Here is a 26,633-nt window from a genome sequence, read left to right as displayed (position 1 = left end):
TCTTGAAATTGACTAGTTAAACATTTTTTTAATTTTATTTTAACTAGTGACGTGGCACACACGTTGGGTGTATATATAATATAATATATAAATATTATTTGTTTCTTATGCATAATATATTTTTATTTTTCAAATAATTGTTTTACATACAATTTTCTATGTTTAAATGATGGTTAAATTCATTCAAAAGTGATTTATTACAATTTGGTTGAGAGAAATATTGATGATATGTGCTAAAAATCTATTACTTCTATAATTATTATTTTTATAAATATAGGCAAAAATTGAATGAGACGGTCTCATGAGTCGTATTTTGTGAGCCGGATCTCTTATTTGGGTCATCCATGAAAAAATATTAATTTTTATGTTAACAGTATTACTTTATATTGTGAATATCGGTAGGGTTGACCCGTCTCACAGATAAAGATCCGTGAGACCATCTCACAAGAGACCTACTAATAAATATATGAATTTGAATTGTGAATTTACATCTATGTCCTTATCTTCATTAAATAATATTCATTAATACATGTAATTTTTATTTGTTTTTTTCATTTATTAATTTATGAAATCTAAATTAATTTGAAGAAAAATAAAATTTAGCTTCCATTTTTGTGATGAAATTTTAAAAAATCTATTACTACTATAAATATATAAATTTGAATTGTGAATTTATATTTATGTTCCTATTAATCCTCGAGAAATATCCAAGATCAAATTAAAGTTTATAATACAACTCATATTTCTGTCAATATCATTCATTAAAATTATCATGACTGCTATATATCATGTTAAATTCCGACGCGGATGGATTATCCGTGTCGGAAAACCTTGTTCTCATCCATTTTTTCCATGTACCCAAAAAAACAAAAACAAAAACAAAAAGGTTTCTTTAATCAATTTAGTCACGGCCTTGCAAGGGTGTGACGATAAATTTATATATGGATCATACTTTTTGCCTCTAATGACATTATATATACACTGATTTTGGTCACGGAAACAAAAAAATGCGACAACTGGGAATCACATGATTCATTACATTCTATTTAAATACGAAACACCTCAGCTAATAGTAATCGGATAGAATTGCACAAGAAGGCACCGGAAGTGAATAGAGGCTTGTTCGTGGCTCTCACATTCAACGATGAATGGGTGATTTTGGTCAAATAAATTAAATCTCGTAATTGCCATTCTCACATGATCGTTTCTTTTATGGCTAAAAGCACCTTATCCTCCAATTTGTGTCTTAGATTGCTTATCCATAACAAAAATTTGAGACACATGTTTTTCAGCTCGATTATTCGAGGCTAAAACTATTTATTTCGATCTTTTATTTTTCGCCATATGTATCGAAAAGTCCCTTGATCCATGCCATGAATTTTTGTGTTTTTAGTCTCGACATTATTTATCTTTAATAAACTAAGTGTACGAAAGAATTGTTTAACATAAAAGTACAAAAATACTAAGATTTCGTGTAGCAGATTTAGGTGTTGTAACAACTCTTCACAACATGAAGCACAATATATTAATTAAATACACAAATAAACTTTAATGAATAAAATAAGACAGAATAAATCATGAACAAATATAAATATTTGTGCAGTGCTTTTTGGAAAAAATGATTTACTAGAAAACATATCAGTTTACAAAAATCATTACTATTGAACAAATAAAAGCTAACTCCCTTAACAAGTGAAGAAGCAAAATGCTTCCAAACATATATTCCAAACCATATAATCAAAACTACGGATAGAACAAACGTGAAGCCGAAGTTCTCCAATAAACGACACACTAATCAAAGCTGATTTTGATTAGTGTTGTGATTGAAAGTTTTCAACACTTGATGGCAACACTTCAATATGTCTTAGTTTGAGCTCTTTATTAATTTACTGACCTAATTCCTTACTCTTTTTGCGGCGTTTGAATGTTGATCTTCTTCAACTCCAAAAATCACACATGTGCACCAACAATGGTATCATATTATAGATTTCATTTGCCCTAAAATTTATTCCTTGTATAGAGTCGAAATAAACTCTTTTGAACAATAATATAATATCTAGAGATCTTATCATAAACATCAATATTCTAGAAAAGCTTATTATTCTAGAGAGACAAAACTCCATATGTTAATATCACAATATTATCAACAAGAAAAAATTAACTAAGGAATAAAATATCAATTTCAGTGTAAAGTACGAGAGTAAAAAATATTAAATAGTAAGGATGAAAAATATAATTATCCTGATTGGAGAAGTACCAATTTTTTTTTTTTTTAAAAAAAAATTAGGGGCCTATGATTTGTACTAAGAGTAAGTCTCTTGTGATACGGTCTCTTGTTGATGGCGTCGAACTGAGTGGTGGTCAGGTTATTACTCATCGCAATGTCGAAACAAGTGTCTCCTTTATTCACCGCGGTCACAGTGCTACACACAACTGTACGTGACGCTTGCCATACTCTTAGCTGCAAATTCTCAAGAATGTACATAAACAGATTAAGACCATGTTACATTTGAATGAGATATACAGTACAGTTAACCTAATTAAATAGGTGAATTCATTAATATATAATGAACCCTTCATCTTAATCAATTAATGCCGTAAATGATCAAATGATTTTATATATATTACATACGAACTAATGTCTTAAAAAATGAAGGCTTACCACTGAGAGTAACTCTGCTTTCTGCCACAGTAATGATGAGAATAAGTGAGAGAACCAAAGCAAAGTTGAGGATCGATGATGGAAGTATTGTTGCTTGCCTTGGCCATATTTTCTTGAATATTTGCTCTTCTTGATACTTGGATTCCTTAATGAAAAACTACTATTTATAGCAATAATCTCTATACAAAATCTCAAATCAATTCCAAGAGCGCATTGTTAGCTTAGATTTTGACAGGGCCGGCATGAAACAACGTGACTTACAGCTTGGTGAAATATACTAGGAAATCTGGTGTTAACAGTGTCCATTTCTGGCAAATACTTAATAATGGAATCCGAATATTAATTTCTAGGTAAATTGTTTTACTTCTTGTGTGTTGGCTTAGATATTAATTAGCATGTATCCGAAATATTAAACAAAAACATTATGATTTCTTTAACTTACTGAGAGCCTCTTTCATCAACAACCTATGTATCAGATTTGCAAAAACTCGATTAAGATATATCACGTAGGCCACCTGTACAATTCCTCAGTCTCAAACCTAGAACAAATAGACGGTAAGCGTCATTCGCCAAAGGATCTGAATTATCCTCGTATAATTTTTTTGAACTGTACTAAAGTTTATAAATAAGATCCATGTATGTTTATGAGGAATATTCCAGTAACATGCACGAAATTGAGACGGAGATTCTTCTAGTCTGCATGTTGTAGTGTATTTTGTGTTGTCCTCGACAATGGCATACAGAGTAGTCTAAAATAATAAGAATCCATACAGGCATGCACAAAATCAGATACCAAATCCACAGTAACAAATCAATTAGTTTGTTTAGGCAAATTTACTTGACAATGATTTCAAATCCTAATTAAATAGTTATTTTTTGAGTGATATATTGTGGTGGATTTCAAATTCATATATTCCTTTTAAGTACTACTTTTTCAAATCAAATATTTCAATCCAAACACAACCTGAAATTTTCAAGTATTCCCGTCTCCGAATAGCATTCAGTCACTTTTAAGGATGGACTAAGCTGAAGAATTATATTCTCTAACTTTATTTTTTTAAATGATCATCCCATAAAGGGCCAATTGAAATGATAAACTGAGAACATATATAATTAGATGTCGTTTCAGTAGTTACCCACAAACTTTTTTTAAAAAAAAAATGGAAATTGTCATGCAACATGCAAATGTTTTTCATTACTTGGAGTAACTAAATATCATTCAGACGTTCAATTACGAGAAAGCTCATTTGATATACATAGATATAAAATATTTTTGCTTTGAATATATATTATTCACGTCCGAATATCAAAATATTAGTATGAAAAATAATATTAATACTATCAACATATTTAATACCTCAACATAAGTTCCATTTAGTCAACTTCCTTGTACATTTCACCAATATATCTAAGTCTTATTGCTTCTTGCCGGCCCTGTCAAAATCTATGTAAACAATGCACTTTTGGCAATGATCTGATATTTGTATAGAAATTATTGCTATAAATAGCAGCTTCTAATCAAGGAATCGAAGCACCACAGAAGAGCAAAGATTCAAGAATTAACAAGAAAATATGGCCAAGGCTATCATCCTGAATTTTGCTCTGGCTCTCGTACTTGTTCTCATCATTTCTGTGGCAGAAAGCAGAGCAATTATCAATCGTAAAGCTCCAATTTCTTTCATGATATTTAGTATAAATTAGTGGATCATATATATATTTGTAACTTTCATGATTAATTTATGTTATATATATAATATAGTGTATCTCATCCAATGTAGCATAGTTTTAACCAGTTTCTATACTTTCTTGAAAATTTGCAGTTGAAAGTAAGGCGAGCATCACAGTTGTGTGTGACACTGTGACCGCGGTGGGCAGCGGAGGCACTTGTTTCGACATTGCAAAGATCAACAACTTGACCATCGCTCAGTTTGATACCATCAACCCTAATCTAAATTGCGATGCACTCTTCGTTGGCCAGTGGCTTTGCATCCTTGGGTTTGTTAAGGTTTAAGACAGCAACCGATTCATCTTATAGAAAACCCATAAATCTCGTTTGCCATGTTTCATGAGTATTATGAATAAGGTGCTTAGCTAATAAGTTTATTTAGTAGCCATTTTTGTCTGTCGGAAATCAATCACCTACTTACTTTTCCAATGGACTGTGGCTTGTTGTTTAGTATGTTTCCAATTCAAAGCATTTCCCTTTATGTCGTCGTGTTTCAGTAAATTGTGGTTGAAAAGTTGTTCACTTAATGAAAATGTCTGCATGTGTTGTTCTGTTAACATATTGTTATTTCCTTTTTGTTTAATTTTTTCTTGGTTTTACAAGTTTTTCCTTTCAACTCGCCCTACCAACCTTTGAAACGTGAAATATTCATTAAGATCTTTTTTTTTCCTTTGTGATTATTTTGGTTGTCTAATATGTCAAATTAATCTCAATTTTAGTAATGTATTTTTCAATTTTTCTGATAAGTTCAGTTTTTTTTTTTTATCAAGAATGCTGATATGACATCGAACAAATTAAATCAGCTTCATGTCGGCTTAGTGCCACATGAGGGGGAAAAAACAAAAAATTGCAAAAAAATAAGAGATAGTGAGATAAGCTTGAAATTTGACACATAAATAACCAATATCGCAAAAAATATTTTATATATGTAAAACAAAAAATGAAATTTTCCCATATGGAAACTATTGTCCCTGCTTTCTAAGAGTATATGTTGACGTTAGTTAAATTTCATATGGTAATAACTGATTTAATGAAACAAGCTAGGGAACATGACCAACGCAAGAATAAGGGGGAAAAAAAAAAGAAACTTTGAATTACGAGAAATTAATGTTATCAAATATAATGAACATTGTTTTAAAAAAAAGAGCTGCTTATGTGCAAAGTACGATGATGAAGCTTCGGTTTGAACAAAAGTGTGAAAAAACCGTAAAATGTTTGGTTAATCATAGTAATAATATAAAAAAAAAACATGAAAAAAGGCAAAAAATCGAGAAAAAACATAATTCTTAAATAAAATTCAAGTTATTTTTATTTTTTAAAATAAATTATAATACTTAAATTTTATTTCAAAAAAATATATATTTAATATTATAATATTCTTAAACAAAAGAACTTTAAAGACATCAAAATAAAATTTGTTCCGTATCACTCATTTTTCGCGACTAAAATTAAGATGATACTTGACTTAACACAAAAATTTTACTCCACACAATTTGTGATTTTCAAACTTATAATTTTTATAAATTGAAAATATATGCATTTATTCTTAAAATTTGTATGTTCATAAGTTATTTAATCTGTTAATAAACTTAATTTAATTAAAATTATACTAAATATTAAAAATATTTTTTCACGCTTAATCTCGTTCTAAACTCAGTACTTGTCAAACTTAAAATTTGATCGTGACACTTCGTCGCTAGTTTTTTGAACCTTGATCATGTTTTGCTATTATTAATTAATTACTAAAACTCTGAAACTCAATAATTATAATAATGATATATAAATTTTATAGAAAATTTACAGGTAATCGAGTTAAGCACAAACATGATTGATTTTGAATATATTATACATTCAAGGTTATATAATTATCAGCAGGTTTACATAAGTCTATCGCCGACAATTCAGAAAATAACTACAAGAACTCTTGAAATATAATTGCTTTTTAAAAACTAAATAAACTTAAAGAAAAAGATAAAAAAAAATCTTTGAAAATAATGTGACGATGCAAAAAAATCAATCATTTTTTAAAATAAAATTTTGGTATATACCAACTTGGTTGAAAATTTTAAATTTTGATTCTTATTTAATTTCAAATAGAATAAAATTATTTTTTAGCAACTAAGATTTATATAATTATCCTTGCAGATTTATATCAGAACATTTCACCATCTCAGTATCATTGTTTCATGTCGACCCTGTCAAAATCTAAGTTCACAATACATTTTGGCAATTATTTGAGAATTTTATGGACATTATTGCTATAAATACTAGTTTCTGAACAAAGAATTAATCCAAGTAACCTAGAATTAAGAATTATCAAGAAAACATGGAAAAGGCAGGAAGCTATATTTCCATCATCTTCAATTTCACTTTGGTTCTCTCCCTTGTTCTATTCATTTCTATAGAAAAAAGTATACTAATAAGTAATTTGCATTTACCTCCCTATATTATATATATTTGGCTCTCATCTCCCTTGACATTTTATAATTTTTACACTTGATAAAGGAGGTCAGTGTTAAATGTATAAATTATAGAGAATGCGAATGAAAACGATCGGCAGAGTAATTATCATTGGTAACTATATATGATATTATTCCGTAACACGAAGGGTCCATTTTAATGATTTATGTTGTATATATATACATTGTATCTATATTCTGTTGGTCTCACGTGCGGTAACTTGAGATAATAAATAAGAAAATAAAGAATAAACTGGACACCGAGATTTACGTGGAAAACCCCTAAAAATTATTAGGGTAAAAACCACGGACAAGATGAAAGAATTTCACTATAATATTTTGTGGTATACAACTCACTCACTGTGTTTCCAAAGAAAACACATACTCTCTTAATACAGGAGAACAAACACCTCACAAATATTACAGAACTAATATGAGAAATCAGAAAACTCAAAAGGAGGCTTGAGAATGGGATGATCTCAAGTGATGGAGGAGAGCCATATTTATAGAACTCCCCTAGCTTGTGAACGTGAGAAGGCAAATAGCAATTATATTTGCCTTCATCCAAATTTGAAAGCAATAATGCAAGAATCAAATCTTCAAGTGGGAGACATTGTATTTGCTTTCATCCAAATTTGAAAACAATAATGCAACACGCTTTGCTGCCTTTCTTGACTGGTCCCATTTTGCCGACATATTCAATGTAATCAAGTGTCACGCTTGTGTATGCCACTGTAACCGCGGTGAGGCATCACGATTTAATACTAATACCAACTCGTCCTATGAAAAAATCAATAATCTCATGAATTTTATGAACAAGGTTCCTAATAAGTTTACTCTCTATACATTTTCTGTCTTTTGGGAATCGTCAAGTTAAATGTGCATTGGACTATGGCTTGTTGTTTATTATATCACTACAAGTGACCAGATACGATTTTATTATATCAATATGGGAAATCATTGAGATATTGCTTTTCTTGTCAAGATGGGAATTATTGCAACTGCGAAGCCTATCTGTCGATGTCGGCTAAATTTCGTATAGTGCTTATGAATCGAGGGAAAAAAACTTTGAAAACGAAAAAGTAATTTTATCAAACTGTTTCGACGGTCCTTGATAATGGATATATATCCAATCATAAACAACGAACATATGAATTTCAATTGGGACCCCAACAGCTTATGTACATAACAGTGCGAAGCGACTCTTCGGCCTGTTTTAATTTCTCAACTTTTGCAGTCTTTAATAATGCCGTGGACTCGACACCGCCGGAGAACTTCCGGGCCTGCTTCGTTGGAGATGACTTATACTTACATTTCTTGAAAGAATCAATGGTTGGCCTACAGTTGCTGCTGCTCTGTTCCTTGACAACCTGCATCGCGCACTTGAGCAATGATCTATATATCAAGCAGTAGCTTTGGAATGCGAGTGAATATTTAAATGGAGGAAGCCCCCATTTTATATATATACATAGGACGATGTAACGCACGGACAAGTGCGGGTTTCGACTGAAACAAGCGGCGGTGTAAGGAAGAGGCAGACCGCGGATTACTGGTTTATGGTGGGCTCGCCTTTGTTTCTGTGGGTGCCGGTATTTAACGTGGCCTAATGCCTATCAATTTCGAAATTACATTATCATTATCATAAAACATAAAAAACTAATCTAAGACGGTCTTAATGTATTAATACGAATATATTATTAAAATCAATGAGAAAGTCACTTTAAAAACTCTAGAACAAATATATCATATTAAAAAAAAAAATCAAGCAAGGATTTTTTTTTTATGTAGCATTGATAATATCTAGTATCTATATGTGTGCGCGTGTTTGGGAATGAGAAGGATTCCAGCACTTGCAATTTATTTCTACTCACATGGGAAAACAAAATTCCACGTAACAAAAGGTAGGCACAGTCCCTCTTATATCCCATAACAAATATCAACCCACATATTCCTCAGACACAAAAGATAATTATTGTAGAATGAAACTCATTTAAACAAATGAAAAAAAATATATATCTACCTGAATCTATGATTAACCGGGGGCAAAGATGATTCCAAACATGTGTGCAATAAAGCTTCTAACTGAAATCTCACTTTAATTACAATGTCATTGCTACCGAGCTTTATTGCCAGCTAAATATATTCTAACTACTATGAGTCATCAGAAGCAGCAAATGGTTTTAACCTGCAAGAATTCATATAAACATCACGTTACCAGTAAAGCCTATCATCTTCAATAAAATCAGTTCAGTCACCTATAATCAGTATACAAAGTTGGGTTCTTTCTCACAGGAGGCAATGGTGATTCTTGATGCTATATCTGCTTGTAGTTAGTGTTAGTATTTATGTTTATTTTACTAGTTTAGTGGTTAGTTACCCCTACTTCCTTTTCTTTTGGGTTTTGTTATTTGTTAACTTAGTCACGTTGTAGGTTTGTTTAGATCTTGACTATTTTCACGTTTGTTCAGTTATTTCTATTTGCTTGGTAAGGCTATATAATAGCCAAGTTTGTGATTCAATAAGTGTGGATTTCCTCCAGATTCATCTGTACTCTTTCTTCTGCTTCTATTTTCCAACAGGTAGGTTGGTAAGATATTTTTTTATGCACAAATGCTACGGGAGAATTTATGTACACACCACTGCAAATAATAGCAGTTGCAATCATGAGATAGAGAAGAGGAGGACAAAACAAAGTTCGACTAGTAATAAAGACCTGACACTTCTGTATGCACATTAGTAACTTTACAGAGAGTGGGGGACTCTTCCTCACCTGCGTTAAGAACCTTTCTATTAATCCAGACGAGGGTTAAACAAGAGAAAGTACTACAGGAGTACTTGCTTCAGGCAGCCGATTTCTTCAACTGCTTCACTAATTCCATGGAGAGCCATCCTCCCCACCTGTAAAAGCCATTTGTAAAGTTGATAAGCTCGTTGAAGATTAACAAAATAAGAAAGCTGCAGAGGGCCTTACACAACCTACCTCCAACAACTTTGTTTTGGCTTTGTGTTGCATAGGAAGAAAGCGAATTTCTTCGGCCAGTTTAATACATTGAGTAGCATTTTCAGGAGAGACGAAATCCAAAACAACATTGACACATGACTGTAAAAGTGAGAGCTATCAACAATTAAGTTGCATATGTTTAACCCAGAATACAGTTTCAAAGTAAATTTGAAGAGAGGGAAAGGAAAAAATAAATAGAACTAGCAATTTTATCTAACTAAATTAGCACGTTAACAGACTGGAACCAGCAATAGGCAAACTATCAGGCTGCCTGGTTCATTTCATATTGAAATGTTCAGAGGTCCTATGGAACCTACACATAAACACATGTTCTTCACCAAAATACTCAATCTTATAAAGGGCGACAAGGCACACTCTTCACAAAAAGGCAGTGCCTAGGCATGTGCGCCAGGCCTGGTGCATGGGCTCGGTTTTTTTTACAGCTAGAATTCATATGACTGACACACCATTTGGATTTCAAAAACATATCCAATGAGGATATACTGAAATCAACACTTTTTCTGAGATGAAATTACCCCACTACTACCCTATATTTCAAATTCGGAAATAATAATGGTTTTCATATAGTCCAACAGGCTACAAAATGGTATTTGGCCCAATGACTGGACATAGTATCGTGCACATTGATGTAGAAATGCAAAATAACTTTAAGTGGAGATTTTAGAATTTCAAAGAACATTACTTGAAGACATTCACAAGATCCTTTGCATTAAAACTCTATTTGATGGGCATTTTTGAGACATGCGGTAATACCACACACACTCACCCAAAACAAGAGTCCTGACAGTTAAATGCCAATTAAGGTAGTGTAAAATGCTTGGTTTAGAATACCACCTTAAGTTTTCTGATTTGATAAGGACAGCCTGCAGGAATGAAGACAGCTTCTCCAGGATATTGATCAAAGGTCCATGGTTGAATATCTGCAAGCATTGAAAACAAGCTCCTTATTGAGCACGTGTAAGCGATTGCTTAGAAAATAGGAACCTATGAAACTTACCAAACTCTTCTTTAAGCTTCAATTTGTGAAATGCATCGAGGAAAATGTTCTGATCTAGAATTGGATGTGCCTGTTACACATGTACAAAAATCAATATTTACTCCTACACTGCAGTTTTGTAGCACAAACACTTCATTTTCAGTAAACATACATGATTTGGATAGCATGACCCGCTGTTCAGCTCTTTCGAATGTCGCCTGAGGTACTCAAGAAGTTTTGGCACATCTTGTCGACGAAAAATGTCCCACTGGGCACCACAAGAGTTCATCCCTTGCTTATCTTCAGTGGAGCATGAGCTTTCTACATCTGCCCCTAGAAAATACTCATCAGTCTCTTCAGATTTCTCGATAGTTCCACAGCAATATATTGAGGCCTCAGTATCAGATTCACTATCGTCGGATATATTTCCATTTTCAGTATCAAGTGTTTGATCCTCAAGGATTTCAATAGAGCTAAAAGGAACTTTTGCAATTTCATTTTCCAGGTGGATGTTTTCCCGGATATCTTGCAATCCTGACTCACCTGTGACTTCACTCTGCAAAGGTGATTTACCTTTCTGATCACTAGAATTGCTTAACGTTGGCCCACGATTGTGATCTAGAGCCTTACACTTTTTCATTGAATTTTCAATCTTATTAATTTGTTCTGGTGAAACTGGAGTACCAGTGATACAAGCGAGAATGTTAACCTGAGAATGAAAAGCTAATATAGGTTATATTTCATCACCAACATTAAATGCTAACCATTAATTAAATACATTTGGACAGAGAAATCATATTTGACAAAAAGCGGGGTCCTACCATATCATGTGATTCATAGTACAACTTTGACAAAACATCATCCTGCATTTGTCCATCTGGGCCTCCATATGAAAAATGGATACCTGGACCTAACTCCGGCCTCCGAAATTGCTCTGGCAACTTCACTCCCAAATTCAGAAGGCCACACACTGGATTGATATACTCTGGAAGAGGTAAGGCACTTAAGATCTCATTATAGTGGATCGGAAAGTGCTTTTGAAATAAATGAGAGGAAAGTGAAGCTTTGAACTTCAGAGTTTTTAGCTGCATGCTTGCATGTGTTCCCTTCTCCAATGATCCCATGAAAATCCGCTTCCTGTCGATTTCTACCTGTCAAAAACAATACTTGTCTTCAGACAAAGACATAGACAGAATTAACTACATTTCACAAGGCAAAGCATGGGAGTGGGTAAGATGAAAAGGGTGATTACAGAAATTCCACTGATAAGAGTATGGTAACAGAAACTTGTATATCAAAAAAATGAAGGTGAAAGCCTGACATAGCAATGCAAAAATCATACTCGGTTGACAGTGTTTCACATGAAAAATGATTAATGAGCGAAAGAAAACTGTCAAATAATAAAGGTAACAAGAGAGATGAGTATTAACCGACCTCACACCAATCAATGCAGTTTGTCACTTTCATGTCGTTTTCAGTACAATGTTCAGAAATCTTATTCTCCATGTAAGAGCTAAACATAATAACTGGATCCCAACACAAACTTGAGGTTCTCCAAAGCACATTTCGAACTACAACTGGTTGACCCTTAGTCCAATGGCTCTGGAAATGCTCGAGGGATTCATCACGCATATCGTGAATAGAAGGACAATACAGATAGTTGTCCTGGTAACCTAATTTCCTATATGAAGCTTTCTGGACCTTAGCGTCACCATCTTTATGACTAATGTCCTCGCATCGCGAGCAACACAGAGAAAAATCTGCAGTTTCTGGAAGGTGATAAAGGCGTAACATTTCTTCAGCTCTGACTTCGAGATCTCTATTCCAGGTGCAGGGATATACACATTTTAAATCAAGGTTGCTGCTACCACAGCCTCCTATATCTATAGGTGGGCAAGGAATACTTCCATCAGAACTAGATTCCCAAATTAACAAGGGCATCGGGAAGAGACGGGGAATTTCACCAGAATTTTGTCTAGAAATATGCCGCTTAAAGATTAGATCATCACCAGAAGCAATTATTTTCCTTTTCTTCAAACTTTTGCGCATACAACTTCCATATGAACTATGTCGAGAAATCTCCCGGCAACAACTCAGACAAAGGTTGTACGAACAGTTCATGCACGTTCTATGGTAGTCCGTGATAGCACTTTTACATCTGTCACTGCTCAAAATTTGAATCACCACACAAGACATCAACACAAGAAAAACAATTGGTTGTGTTTATCATCAAATCATATTGCAATAAAGTGCAACTTACCAGAAAAGTAGCTTATGGAAACTTAAGTTGGCCTGTGGAATCTGGATTTCAGACTGGGGATTCCCTATTGTAAAAAAAAGTTGGGATGCATGATTTAACATCAATAAAGGAAACTAAGTCACCAATTACGTCATCGGAAATTACCTATACCTGTTACCATAGCTTCGGATTCGAGCTCGATACTGTGGTCATGATTTATTTGCTTCAGCACAGGAAGAAGCATGTAGATTAGATAGTGTAGCAATTTGATCTTATTGACCTTACTTTTTCCACTATAGCATTCCTGGACGAAATGTGGGTAGAAAACAGTCGAATCAATATGGTGATTTCCACAAAAACAACATACGAAGTGCATATTTTCACCAGCCAAACCTTATGACTGACTGCTTTATTTTGTTGTTTCTCACAAATGTTGCAGCCACAAGTTCCACAACATGCAGGACATTTCATTTCTGCAGCTTGCTTCTCGATATGCCTACATAAGATTCAAATGTAACTAGTGATAGTTTACCAGTGAAAATCATGTTTGCTCCACTAGGCAAGGCAGAATCACTGCTTCTAATAATGATAATTAATTACGTTCCTTTATTCTCTCCAACGTTTATCACAGATTCTTATTAGACAGTGCATAAAACATAATAGTTGACATTACTTGCATGTTGGCAACTAACAAGATTTCCTAACATGGTGAGAAACTTAATCAAATCTTCTTAGAAAACTTAAACATAAATTTGACTCTCAGCAAAAGGAACTTGGTTGCTCAAATTCTGAACTAGGCACACGCTTGGATAAGCAAAACGCTTGGATAAGCAAACTCAATAACTCAGTTTAAACAAATATCAATAACAATTTTTAAAATCAAACAATACAATACAACATCTTAGTGGACATAAACCAGGCCTGAAACATAGGCATATGCATTCTAAATTTCCAGATGCACGATTTGAAGTCAAATAAGAACTACCGACCTCTGTTTTAAGCAAAACACACAAAAGAATCGTTTCCTGCAAGCTAAGCACTTGATCAAGAGCCGCCCTTTTCTTTGCTTACACCAATGACATTTTCTTATTTTCCTTCTCTTCATATTCCCCGCAAATGGCACAATCTAGTCCAATCCAAAATAAAAATTATTACCACGAAATATTCTATGAATTCATTCAGATTAAAACGACACGTTCACAATTCGACAAAGATCCATTCTAGAGCTAAAATCAGTATATCACACCTGCCTTAGTTACGTAGGTTATGCTAACCTGCATTGTACCAAGGGGGAGTGGTTCAATGTTTTTTGACCTAAAATGCCTCTGTAAAACCGGATTTTCATGCAAATTCACGCCAAGTTTCACATCCAAACCACCATTGCACTCCCCAAATTTCTCCAAACTGGCAGGGGATGGCGAAATAGCCATAACTCCATATGGTAATTTTCTCGTTTCATCAGCAAGCACATTGTCCTTCAACTCTTTTTCCTTCTCATTCTTCTTCGCCACCTGCCTCTTTAAGAACTCTCTAATCAATTCCAATTGCAAGTCCCCGCTTCTCAGTTTCATCCTCTTCAATACATCATCCAAAGCTTCCGAAACAGCTTGCCGCTTCCTCCTTTCCACTGCCAATGGCACTTGCTTCAATTTCCGAACCCGAACAGTATCCCCATTTTTTGCCCTCTTCTTCGTTACTTTTCTCTCCAGTTTAAGCGATTCAGGGACTTTCTCTCTATTCTGGCGGTGCTTTCCTTGAAGATAATGGATATCGCACAGCGTTTTTCCAACCATCGCTTGCCGTTTGCACCGCCATTGTCGCCCGTCGGTCCGCTTGCACCGGAGATCCTCCCGGGCCGGATCTTTGCCCCGCATTGAGATTCACTATTGACACCTCACTTTTCCAGAAATTCTCCAACAAAGAACACAAAGGCATAAAAACATAAAATACATACATCACAAATTTTCTTTAGAATTAAGGCTGATTTTAAAATTAAAAATTAAAAAATATATTAAATTTGATAAATAATAAAAATATATTAAATAATATTATTTATTATATCGGTTAATTCGGTTAGCCGATTTCAAAATTTTGAAAACCGTAACCGAACCAAATTAACCGAATTTTTTTAATTTGAAAACCGAATTTTCGAAATAACCGAACCGAATTTTCGGATTGACTCGGTTCGGTCGGTTAATTCAGTTTAACCGAAGTTTTGCTCACCCTTAATAATAATGTGTAGTTTATATGTTATCAAGTATAAGTGTAATAAATTAAAGGTGACTAGGAAAGTAATAGCATTCAGTAAAAATTGTTGTCAATTTACATGAAAGAGAATACTAATCAAACAATATTGTAAACAAAAATTTCATATCAATGATTGCCAAAAAAGATTGTAATAACTGAATATTGTAATAAAATATATGCATTATTGAAAGAATATGACAAAAAAAACAATATGATAAAAAGATATGAGCAAATTTTAGTAGTCCAAATCTTTTTTTAAAATTTAAAAAATATGTTTTTTTCCAAATTAGTTATATATGCTAATTAACACGAATTTTCAAAATTTACAATACTATTATCATTATCTTTTGTCGAGTTAACTAATTTTATTTCAAATTCTAATTACTTCAACATATGTTTCTCACGTGCGTTGCACGTGCATTATTTCTAGTGTATATATATATATATATATATTATATATTTGAATTTTTATGAGTGATCTAAATATAATATTTGTCTCATAAAATTGACTCGTGAGACCGTCACACGAGATTTTTTGTGTTTACAAATGTATTTAGTGTCATCTAATTTTTTTTAATCAAATATCTTTAATATCAAATATCTTTAATAAGGTCTAATTTTTTAATCAAAGTTATTGTTAGAAAAGTAAATAAGATATTCGGTAAAAATGTAGGTAAACCAAACCAATATTAAATCTGGGGCTTTTTTAAAAAATTATTTTACATTGTCTAGCTTTTAGATCAGCGATAGAAGAAGTCAAGAAAGTTCATGAGCACAAAGCTATTGCTGCAGCTATTAGTAGTTCCAGTTTAACTTGATCATTATTCCCTTATGTGCATAATTTCTGTTCAATGCTATCTAGCGTTTCAATCATTAAGTCATTCATTCAATCGTAGTATAATCAATCAATAATTAATCGGGATTCGATAATATTTTTGAAAAACGATCATGCAGTACAATATGATAAATAAGATGAAAAATGTACAAATGAACGAAGCGATAAATGATAAACTTCACTATAAATTTCATGTCAAATGCCAAATGCTATACTCATCAGAGTAACATCACATTTCCGACTTATTATGGCTTTCTTAAGTACAAATATCTTGAAATTTCCTATAATTATATTTTTTAATGTAACATTCATGGTTTCTTTTTTTTTTTTTTTGAACTATCAATATTGAAAATAGTTGTCTACGTTATTAAACCTATTATTAATTTGATCCATTAATTTCAGAGATTAAACGCCTACGTGATCAGAACTTAAGCCCAGAAATTTAATTATACGAACCTTTGATTTTCGTAAAAGCAATTAGATAATAATATATCGAAACAAAAAGAAAAATTAAATTACTTCCAAATATAAATATTCAACTTTTTCTATTAAATTGAAAATAAGAAAAACACTTGCATTGCACGCGAGACTAATTAATGAGCCAGGTATATGCTCACAGCCTACGCAAGAAGCCAATATTCCTTGGGTTGACTCGTATTACCGAGTAGGCTTCAAATTTCAATCACAGAGAAGAAAAGTTTGAAAAGAATTAGACATTTGAAAAAGGCAAGTTCTCCACCATCATGACATGATTATGCTGGTCACTTGAGTAATAGCAGAAAAGGTTGAAGTTTCATGGGTTTCAGGCTTCAAGTACTGATCTTCTTGTTGATATTTTCTTGTTTCTTGTCGAAATTTACTTCTGCAATTGATACCGTAAGTGCCAACCAATCCATTCGAGACCCTGGAGCTTTGGTTTCAAATGGGCAGAAATTCAAATTGGGTTTCTTCACACCAGTTAATAGTACTTACAGATATGTGGGTATAATGTATAATATTCTAGTGATGACTGTGATATGGGTGGCTAATAGAGAGAATCCTCTTAATGATGCAAATGAAACATTGCTTATTTCCGGGGATGGGAATCTAGTGATCTTGGATGGGCAAAAGCAGATTCTATGGTCATCAAATGTTTCGGATTCGACAAGGAATTCCACTGCCCAGCTCTTGGATACAGGGAATCTGGTGTTGCAAGATAACTCGAATGGTAAAATTATTTGGGAAAGTTTCCTGGATGCTTCGGATTCTTTTGTTGAGCATATGATACTGTTTACTGATTTAACTACAAATAAGAAAAACGTTCTGACTTCATGGAGAAGCCCTTCTGATCCAGCGCCTGGAAGATTCACCTCTACAATTGAACCTCTGGAGATTCCGCAATCTTTCGTGTGGCAAGATGGCTTTCCTTACTGGCGAAGCGGTCCCTGGGACGGTCAAGTGTTCATCGGATCACCCATGATAAAATCTTTTTATCCGGATGGCTTCCAACTTGTATATGATAACCCTGGAACTGTATATATGACATTCACATCTTTAAATTTATCGTTTTTGCATATGGAATTGAATGCATTCGGGGATTTACAGGGGAAGATGTGGGATGATAAAATAGGAGATTAGGCATTAACATGGTCCTCAATTTCTTCCCAGTGTGATGTCTATGCGAAGTGTGGGCCTTTTGGAAGTTGTAATGCTCAGTAGAGACCGATTTGCTCATGCTTACCAGGGTTCGAACCGAAAATTTACAGGGAATGGAGAGGGGGAAATTGGACTAGTGGCTGCTCGAGAAGGGCTCAACTCGAGTGTGGGAAGAATTCTTTGTTGGATCTCGGTTTTCTACATGCCCAAATGCAACGGAAGTTTTAAAATTTTTATTTTATTTTGATAATCAAAATATATTTGATTGGGCGTTCGTATGGTTTTCTAAATCAAACATTCATAGGGCGTTAGAAATTATACTTTTGTGAATTAAATCACTTGGCTCCAACTATTCCGGGGTTAACGGAGATAGCTCTTGATAAATTCTCTACGAACTTTCTTCGAATCTCTTTTCTATCAAGTCCACGACCAGAAGATTTGTTCTTCTTTCAAATAGCACTAGAATATTTGAAAGAAGTTTTTACGTTGAGATCAAAAATTTGAGAGAACTCAAATTTTTTTTTCTTGAAAAGTGGCAAAAATATTTGGAGGATTGGGAGATTTTATTCACGTGAATCACTCTTGGAATCTTAGTGGAGGCTAGGTCAATTTTTTTCTTTTTTTTTTCTTAAAAACTATAGTCTTGACCTAAATTCCATAATTAACATTAATGGACTTATTAATTAATTGGGCTAGTCCAACTAGTTTAATTAATTAATCAAAGTCCATTAATAACTTTAATTATTTAATATGTTGGACTTGTACTCCTACAAGCCCATTAAACATACTCCCACTATATTTAATTTAATATTTAATCAACTCAACTTTTGAGCTTAATTAATTAAATTAATTATAAATTCAACATTTGAATTTATTATTTAAATTATAAATTCAACTACTTGAATTTATATCACCTCCAAAATTTAATATCTAATAAACCCAACATTTGAGTTTAATAAATTAAATTCTCAAATTTTATAAATTCAACTATTTGAATTTATTCTCTCAAAATTTAATTATCATAAATTCAACTCCTTGAATTTACTATATAATATAAATTCAACTTCTTGAATTTATTCTCTCAACGGGAACAAATGATCAAGTACTTGTGTGACCCTCAATGGTTCAGGGATACAGTTAGCCGTTGGTTCACAACTCTTTGTGATTCAGGACATAATCTTTTATTCGGGCTTACCCTAGTTAGCCCCATTCTTTTCATCAACACCTTGATCAAGAATGTCAGAACTCATTTCTGATTGCACCCATTGGATCATGGTAAGAGCGTCTAGTAGCATCGCCCCATGATCCCCTAGGTATCACTGATAGTGCCTACAAGAACCAGTCGATTATGATTAACATACAGTACGGTCTCTTCATCTCATATATCCCGATCGAATCTGCAACCATTGGTTCATCGAGGGTTGCATATTAATTCGATAACTATGTGACACATATAATTGTGGCATCGCGTGTATTATTGGAGAGCTCCTTCTCCAACGTACATCTTATACTATGGCCAGAGATTCTATGCACTATTATTACATTAGATCACATAGGATATCCACACCCGTAGGTGAGCGGTGAATCCCCGACTACAATGCACTGGCTCCTATATGTGTCGCAACTGTACCCAACCTCGCCACCTGATGACTCTCCTGGAGCCGGTAAACGAGTCAAAGCACAGCCCTAGTATATAGAGCCTCAGTGTTGTCCCGGGTCGTAAGGACTAATGGTGTACAATCATAACCACGGACTTATCCTCTCGATTAATGATAACAACTTGGAAAGTCCGAGGGAGGGTTGTTCGGTATAATCATCATATTACTACCCATCTGTATGTTTGGACATCTCTATGCCCTTACCAAGAAACGCAGTACACAACATCACAGATGCTAGTCTCGAGCTCAAGCGACCTTTATCCATGTTTTAGGTTGCTGAATCGACTAGGAACGAATTTATATCATATAGTGTTTACAAACGAGTTTCAACATCGAATTACGATTCATTTGTATTAAAGTATAATCAAGGTCTTTATCTATGTTTGATAACATGGGTATACAGATAAAGAAATAACAAACCATGAAATAATGAATTATATTAAAATAAAGATTGTTTATTTCACTTTAGTCAATAAAATCCCTAGCCAACAATTGGCTTGCAGAGCATCTACTCTAACAATCTCTCACTTGCCCTAGAGCCAACTACCCATAAACTTTAATCACATTGCTTCGCGATACTTTTCAAACAATGGTCCTAGCAAGGGCTTTGTAAGTGGATCAGCAACGTTATCTGCAGAGAGGACTCTTTCGACTGATATATCTCCTCTTCCCACAATCTCCAGGATGATGTGGAACTTCCTCAGCACATGTTTGGATCGCTGATGAGACCTTGGTTCCTTTGCTTGCGCAACGGCACCAGTGTTGTCGCAGTATACCGAAACTGGATCAACTCAATTAGGAATAACGCCCAACTCTTGGACCAAATTCCTCATCCAAACTGCCTCTTTCGCTGCAGCAGATGCAGCGATGTATTCAGCTTCAGTGGTCGAATCCGCAACGGTGTCTTGCTTGGAACTTTTCCAAGAGACAGCCGCACCATTAAGCATGAATACAAAACCAGATGTCGATTTCGAGTCATCTACGTCACATTGGAAGCTAGAATAAGTGTAGCCTTCCAATTTCAATTCTCCACCCCCATAGACCATGAACAAATTCTTAGTCCTTCTCAAGTACTTAAGAATATCTTTCACGGCCTTCCAATGCATTGGACCAGGGTTCGCCTGATATCTGCTTGTAACACTCAGGGCGTAAGCATCATCGGGACGTGTTGATATCATACCATACATGATACTACCAATGGCTGACGCATATGGAATACATGTCATCATCTCTATCTCTTTATCATTTTTGGGACACATAGCTTTAGATAGAGTAATACCATGACACATTGGTAAGTATCTTCTCTTGGACTCTTCCATAGAGAATCTCTTTATAATGGTATCGATATAAGTGGCTTGGGTGAGCCCCAACATCTTTTTTGATCTATCTCTATAGATTTGTATTCCCAATACATAGGATGCTTCACCCATGTCTTTCATGGAGAATTTACTTGATCACCATACTTTAGTTGATTGCAATAATCCTATATCATTCCCAATGAGCAGGATATCATTAACATAAAGTATAAGGAATGTCACTGCACTTCCACTAACTTTCTTGTACACACATGGTTCCTCAGGATTCTTAGCAAAACCAAACTCTTTGATAGTACTATCAAATCTAAGGTTCCAACTCCTTGACGCCTGCTTGAGACCATATATAGATCTCTGAAATTTGCATGCCTTATGCTCACTTCCTACTGATGTGTATCCCTCAGGTTGAGACATATAGATTTCTTCTTTGATGTCTCCATTGACGAATGCAGTCTATACATCCATTTGTCATATCTCATAGTCATACCATGCTGCTATGGCTAGTAGTATTCTAATGGACTTAAACATAGCTACTGGTGAAAAAGTTTCCTCATAGTCAATTTCTTGCCTTTGAGTATAACCTTTTGCAACCAGTCTTGCTTTGAAGGTCACTACCTTCTCATCCGCCCCAAGCTTTCTTTTGTAGATCCATTTGCATCCTATGGGAACGATTCCCTCAGGTGGATCCACTAATGTCCAGACTTGGTTTGAATACATAGAGTCCATTTCTGACTGCATGGCTTCAAGCCATTTGGTTGAATCAGTATCAGATATTGCTTCTTTGAAATTCATTGGATCACATCCAACACAAGGCTCATCATGGCCTTGTTCATGAAGAAGTATATATCTTGCAGGTGGTCTAATAACTCTATCAGACCTTCTAGGAGCTTGTACTTCAACTACTGGTTATTGAGGATTAGGTTCAACTACTATAGTTGAGGGAGTATCTTGAATTTCTTCAAGTTCTATCATCTTGCCTTTTCTATCTAATAGAAAATCCCTTTCCAAAAAGGTGGCATTTCTTGAAACAAACACTTTTGGTTCATTAGGATGATAGAAATAATATCCGACAAAATTCTTTGGATATCCTACAAAGTAGCACAAAGTGGATCTACTATCCAATTTGTCTCCCACCGTCTGCTTCACATAAGCAGGACATTCCCATATTCTCATGTAAGAATATTTGGGAGTTTTTCCCATCCATTTATCATATGGTGTTTTATCCACTGCTTTGGTATGGACATTATTCAACAACATTGCCGCCGTTTCAAGCGCAAAGCCCCAAAACGATGTAGGCAGTTCAGTGAATCCCATCATGGATCGAACCATGTCCATCAGGGTTCGATTTCGACGTTCAGAAACACCATTCAATTGTGGTGTTGCTGGTGGAGTCCATTGTGAGAGAATCCCATTCTCTTTTAGATAACCCAAAAATTCAGCACTCAAGTATTCTCCACCTCGATCAGATCGAAGTGCTTTAATACTTCTTTGTAGCTGATTTTCTACTTCAGATCTGAATTCTTTGAACTTTTCAAATGCTTCAGATTTGTGTTTCATCAAATAAACGTACCCATACCTCGAATGGTCATCAGTAAAGGTAATGAAGTAGTAATGCCCAAATTTTGTGCTAACACTTAGCGGGCCACAAACGTCCGTGTGGATCAAATCCAGTAGACCATGTGCACGTTCCACGTTTCCACTGAATGGAGTTTTAGTCATTTTTCCTTTTAGACAGGACTCACAAGTTGGTAGAGAATTTATGTCTGACAGGTCAAACATGCCTTCTCCCACTAGCTTGTGCATCCTTCTTTGGGAAATATGACCTAGTCTAGCGTGCCATATTTGTGCGGGATTTGGATCTTCTATTTTTCTTTTGTTTGTTGTTGTTTTCGTACGCGCTTGGATATTGTTCAACGGAATATCTTTTAATTTTAAGTTATAGAGATCGTTTGTTAATTCTCCAGTTCCAATCAAACATTCATTCTTGTATAAATTGCAAACACCTTTAGCAAAAACACAAGAATAACCATCCCTATCAAGCATAGAAATAGAAATAATGTTTTTAACCAATTCAGGAACAAATAAAATATCTCTCAAAAACAACTTAAAATTATTGTCCAAAATTAAAGTAACGTCTCCAATGGCAGTGGCAGCAACTCTTGCTCCATTTCTCAGTCTTAGAAAGGTCTCACCATCTCTAAGCCTCTTGCTTCTTCCCATCACCTGCAAACCATTGCATAGATGAGAACCACATCCGGTATCCAATACCCAAGAAGAGGAATTAATAGAAACATTAACTTCAATATAAAACATACCATGGCCAGAACGCTTCTGGGCTAGATACTCATCGCAATTACGCCTCCAATTTCCAGGCTTGTTGCAGTGGAAACATACTTGTTCTGACTTGTCAGGCTTTGTGGGCCCCGGATTTGGTTTCTTGTATGGCTTCTTGTTGGGCTTGTTCTTCTTTGGAGGGGCAGAACGCTTCTTGCCTTTATTTGGGGCTCTTTTTTCGTACCATACGAAGAACCCACCAGAAGAACATGCTTCTCCTTTTTAATTGTGGCCTCATAATTAGTGAGCATATTGACCAACTCTTCAAGGCTGGCCTCAAGCTTATTCATATTAAAATTAACCACAAATCCATCGAACGAGGCAGGTAAAGACAGAAATAGAAAATCAGTCGAGAGCTCACTAGGCATAACCAAGTCGAGTCTCACCAACTTCTCGATGAGCCCAATCATCCTAATACCATGCTCATGGACCGAAGCCCCCTCTCACAAGCGTGTAGTCATGAGTTCTTTAACAGTAGCATGTCTCTCTGAACGAGTTCGTACAGCATACAATTCTTTCAGATGAAGGTGAATGTCAGCAGCATTCACCGCCTCCTCGAACCTCCTCTGAAGTTCATTCGACATAGAAGCCAACATGTAGCTCTTAGCCTGAAGATCATGGTCCCACCATTTCTCAAGCTTAGTTAACTCAGTCCTACTGATATCAGGAGATGCCTCCTTTGGTGGCTTCTTATCAAGCACATACGCAATCCTCTCCGAGTTCAGAACAATCTTTACATTTCGGAACCAGTCATGATAGTTAGGGCCAGTCAATTTGTTTTGATCGAGAATGATTGAAAGCGGGTTACGAGTAGAGATCGTAAATATACTGAAAATGAAACCAGATAATAGTTACTGATAATTTTAAAATAATTCTAAGATATAAAATATGGATTTTCATTTTATAAATTTCCCTCCCACTATTTTGACATTTCCACCACCCTCTGATGAAAAAAGGAAATCGTATTTCCTTAGTAGGCACGTAGAGTCCAATTATCCAATCATAATCCCGAATAATATCAGCCAATTATAATTTCTAAAAGGTAGAATCCAATTGCATCCCTATGCAAACTCCGCGTGTTTTGCCTCACGTTTAATAAAGACCCAATAATATGACGCCGTTTATTTTCACGTGTCAAACCAACCCATCAATATTGAATTATAGTAGACGGTCGTCATGAGTTCCCCCAATAATATGAGCCGAAGTCATGGGAGTTCCACTCAATTCACATCATATGTCCGGTGGAAGTCACAGCTTTCCGGCGTCCAGGCCTCCCCAATAATATGAGCCAGACACTGTCCGCGGGTAGCGATCAACATGCAACCACGGTTGATGGAAGGCAAGGAAAAATTAAACTCTTTTAATTTTTACTTTTTCGGTTTGATATAAATTTTGAATCTTATTCAAAATGAGGGATTTTAATTTTAAAATTGTCTCATCATTTTAATTTTAAAAACGCGTGCCATGAGTTTGTATGTTTGCCGGATTCATGCAACTATATTATTTAATAATATACATACATGCATACTACTATATATCGCATATATCATAATATGACATTCAACAATAAATAAGGATGATCGATCGCCAAAACTATTAGATCCATGTGAGCCATACATGGATCTAGGTCCAAAACTTAGGTGAATGCAAGGATGCAAATGCAACTATTACAAGAGCTTCCAATATTTTACATGTCTTCATCTTGTGCATTGGGTCCACCATCTTCCAGTCTTGATCTCCCACTATTTCTAATGATTACATTTAAATAGCCATGTCACATAAGGGATACATCTCATGGGGGTGGGAACGGGCCATAAACCAGGCTCACTTTAATAATATCAAATATTAACAAAACGAATAAAACAGTAAAATATCCTAACATACACCTAACGCATTGGTCAAGGCTCTCGATCATCCTTCATGCATTTAATATCAAATATTAACATCAATTAATTAAACAAATTTAATTAACTGATAAATCATATCTAATAATTTTATCACTAATCACCACAATTATTAAAGAATTTAATAAATTAAATAAACACCTTTATTTAATTTTCAATTAAATCAATAATAATTTATTTCTTGTAAAAACTCATTTTTACCATAAATAATTAAAATCATATTCTAATTATTTATTTTACAAGAAAATTATTAATTTTAAAAATTAATTTACAAAATTAAAATTGAATCAATTTTCAAAAATATCAATTTTGCCCAAAAATTTGAAAAATCAGAAAATTGCACCCTAGGCCCAAACAGTTCAAGCCCATCATCCAGCACGCTTCCCGAGACGATCCCGGGCAGCCGCCCTCGCTGCCGAACATTTCGGGCAGTGGCAGCACCCCTGTGAGCGCAGACGCGCGCGGCGCCACGCGCAGCGTGCGGACGCTCCGTACGCTGCCCTGCGCGCGGGTCTGCCCGGAACAGTTCCGGGCAGATACAAAATTTTTTTTTTTGTTTTCTAAAAAAAATAATTTTAATGGTGCTACAATTTTTTGAAAAATTTTCTTGTGTGGTTAGAAATAAATTATTCAATATAAAAAACATACGATTTAGAAAAAAATTGGCTCTGATACCACTGTTGGATCTCAGTTTTCTACACGCCCAAACGCAGCGGAAGTTTTAAAATTTTTATTTTATTTTGACAATCAAAATATATTTGATTGGACTTCGTATGGTTTTCTAAATCAAACATTCATAGGGCGTTAGAAATTATACTTTTGTGAATTAAATCACTTGGCTCCAACTATTCCGGGGTTAACGGAGATAGCTCTTGATAAATTCTCTACGAACTTTCTTCGAGTCTCTTTTCTATCAAGTCCACGACCAGAAGATTTGTTCCTCTTTCAAATAGCACTAGAATATTTGAAAGAAGTTTTTACGTTGAGATCAAAAATTTGAGAGAACTCAAAATTTTTTTTCTTGAAAAGTGGCAAAAATATTTGGAGGATTGGGAGATTTTATTCACGTGAATCACTCTTGGAATCTTAGTGGAGGCTAGGTCAATTTTTTCTTTTTTTTTTCTTAAAAACAATAGTCTTGACCTAAATTCCATAATTAACATTAATGGACTTATTAATTAATTGGGCTAGTCCAACTAGTTTAATTAATTAATCAAAGTCCATTAATAATTTTAATTATTTAATATGTTGGACTTGTACTCCTACAAGCCCATTAAACATACTCCCACTATATTTAATTTAATATTTAATCAACTCAACTTTTGAGCTTAATTAATTAAATTCATTATAAATTCAACATTTGAATTTATTATTTAAATTATAAATTCAACTCCTTGAATTTATATCACCTCCAAAATTTAATATCTAATAAACCCAACATTTGAGTTTAATAAATTAAATTTTCAAATTTTATAAATTCAACTATTTGAATTTATTCTCTCAAAATTTAATTATCATAAATTCAACTCCTTGAATTTACTATATCATAATATAAATTCAACATCTTGAATTTATTCTCTCAAAATTTAATTATCATAAATTCAACTCCTTGAATTTACTATA

The 26,633-nt window shown here is 34.3% G+C and overlaps 2 protein-coding genes across 12 annotated transcripts; one reads left to right on the top strand and one right to left on the bottom strand.

Moving 5' to 3' along the window:
* Nucleotides 1–7,933: 7,933 nt before the first annotated feature.
* On the bottom strand, nucleotides 7,934–15,005 carry LOC140976854 (lysine-specific demethylase JMJ28-like). 11 transcript variants are annotated; one of them, XM_073441221.1, is made up of 15 exons: nucleotides 14,359–15,005; nucleotides 14,074–14,210; nucleotides 13,478–13,580; nucleotides 13,250–13,388; nucleotides 13,106–13,169; nucleotides 12,280–13,009; nucleotides 11,667–11,996; nucleotides 11,018–11,554; nucleotides 10,867–10,936; nucleotides 10,704–10,789; nucleotides 9,828–9,947; nucleotides 9,618–9,745; nucleotides 8,868–9,032; nucleotides 8,339–8,457; nucleotides 8,095–8,217 (listed from the first exon to the last, which is right to left on the bottom strand). In XM_073441221.1, exons 1-12 carry the CDS (start codon nucleotides 14,956–14,958, stop codon nucleotides 9,671–9,673), a joined length of 2,991 nt encoding a protein of 996 aa, XP_073297322.1. In that variant the 5' UTR covers nucleotides 14,959–15,005; the 3' UTR covers nucleotides 8,095–8,217; nucleotides 8,339–8,457; nucleotides 8,868–9,032; nucleotides 9,618–9,670. The 11 variants fall into 11 exon arrangements, with proteins under 11 accessions (XP_073297324.1, XP_073297325.1, XP_073297326.1 ...); XM_073441223.1 differs by lacking the exon at nucleotides 8,339–8,457 and having other exon boundaries at nucleotides 7,934–8,217; XM_073441225.1 differs by lacking the exon at nucleotides 8,868–9,032 and having other exon boundaries at nucleotides 8,094–8,217; nucleotides 8,316–8,457.
* A 1,956-nt stretch (nucleotides 15,006–16,961) lies between these two features.
* LOC140977716 (G-type lectin S-receptor-like serine/threonine-protein kinase SD1-13) lies at nucleotides 16,962–17,783 on the top strand. The gene has a single exon (XM_073442459.1). It carries the CDS (start codon nucleotides 16,962–16,964, stop codon nucleotides 17,781–17,783), a length of 822 nt encoding a protein of 273 aa, XP_073298560.1.
* The last annotated feature ends 8,850 nt before the right edge of the window (nucleotides 17,784–26,633 follow it).

This window comes from Primulina huaijiensis, chromosome 5 (genome assembly GCF_012295235.1).
Source record: "Primulina huaijiensis isolate GDHJ02 chromosome 5, ASM1229523v2, whole genome shotgun sequence".
In the NCBI taxonomy this organism is placed as follows: domain Eukaryota; kingdom Viridiplantae; phylum Streptophyta; class Magnoliopsida; order Lamiales; family Gesneriaceae; genus Primulina; species Primulina huaijiensis.
Note: the sequence above shows the minus strand (reverse complement) of the source record. Positions and strands in the feature narration are given on the sequence as shown.

Excerpts from the sequence above, each read along its gene's own strand:
- LOC140977716 (XM_073442459.1), top strand. The coding sequence starts at position 16,962 with ATGGGTTTCAGGCTTCAAGTACTGATCTTCTTGTTGATATTTTCTTGT.
- LOC140976854 (XM_073441223.1), bottom strand. The coding sequence starts at position 14,958 with ATGCGGGGCAAAGATCCGGCCCGGGAGGATCTCCGGTGCAAGCGGACC. Across the intron at positions 11,997-12,279 it reads ACTGCATTGATTGGTGTGAG|GTAGAAATCGACAGGAAGCG; the intron begins GTCGGTTAATAC and ends TGTTTTTGACAG. Across the intron at positions 10,937-11,017 it reads GGTCATGCTATCCAAATCAT|GCACATCCAATTCTAGATCA; the intron begins GTATGTTTACTG and ends CATGTGTAACAG.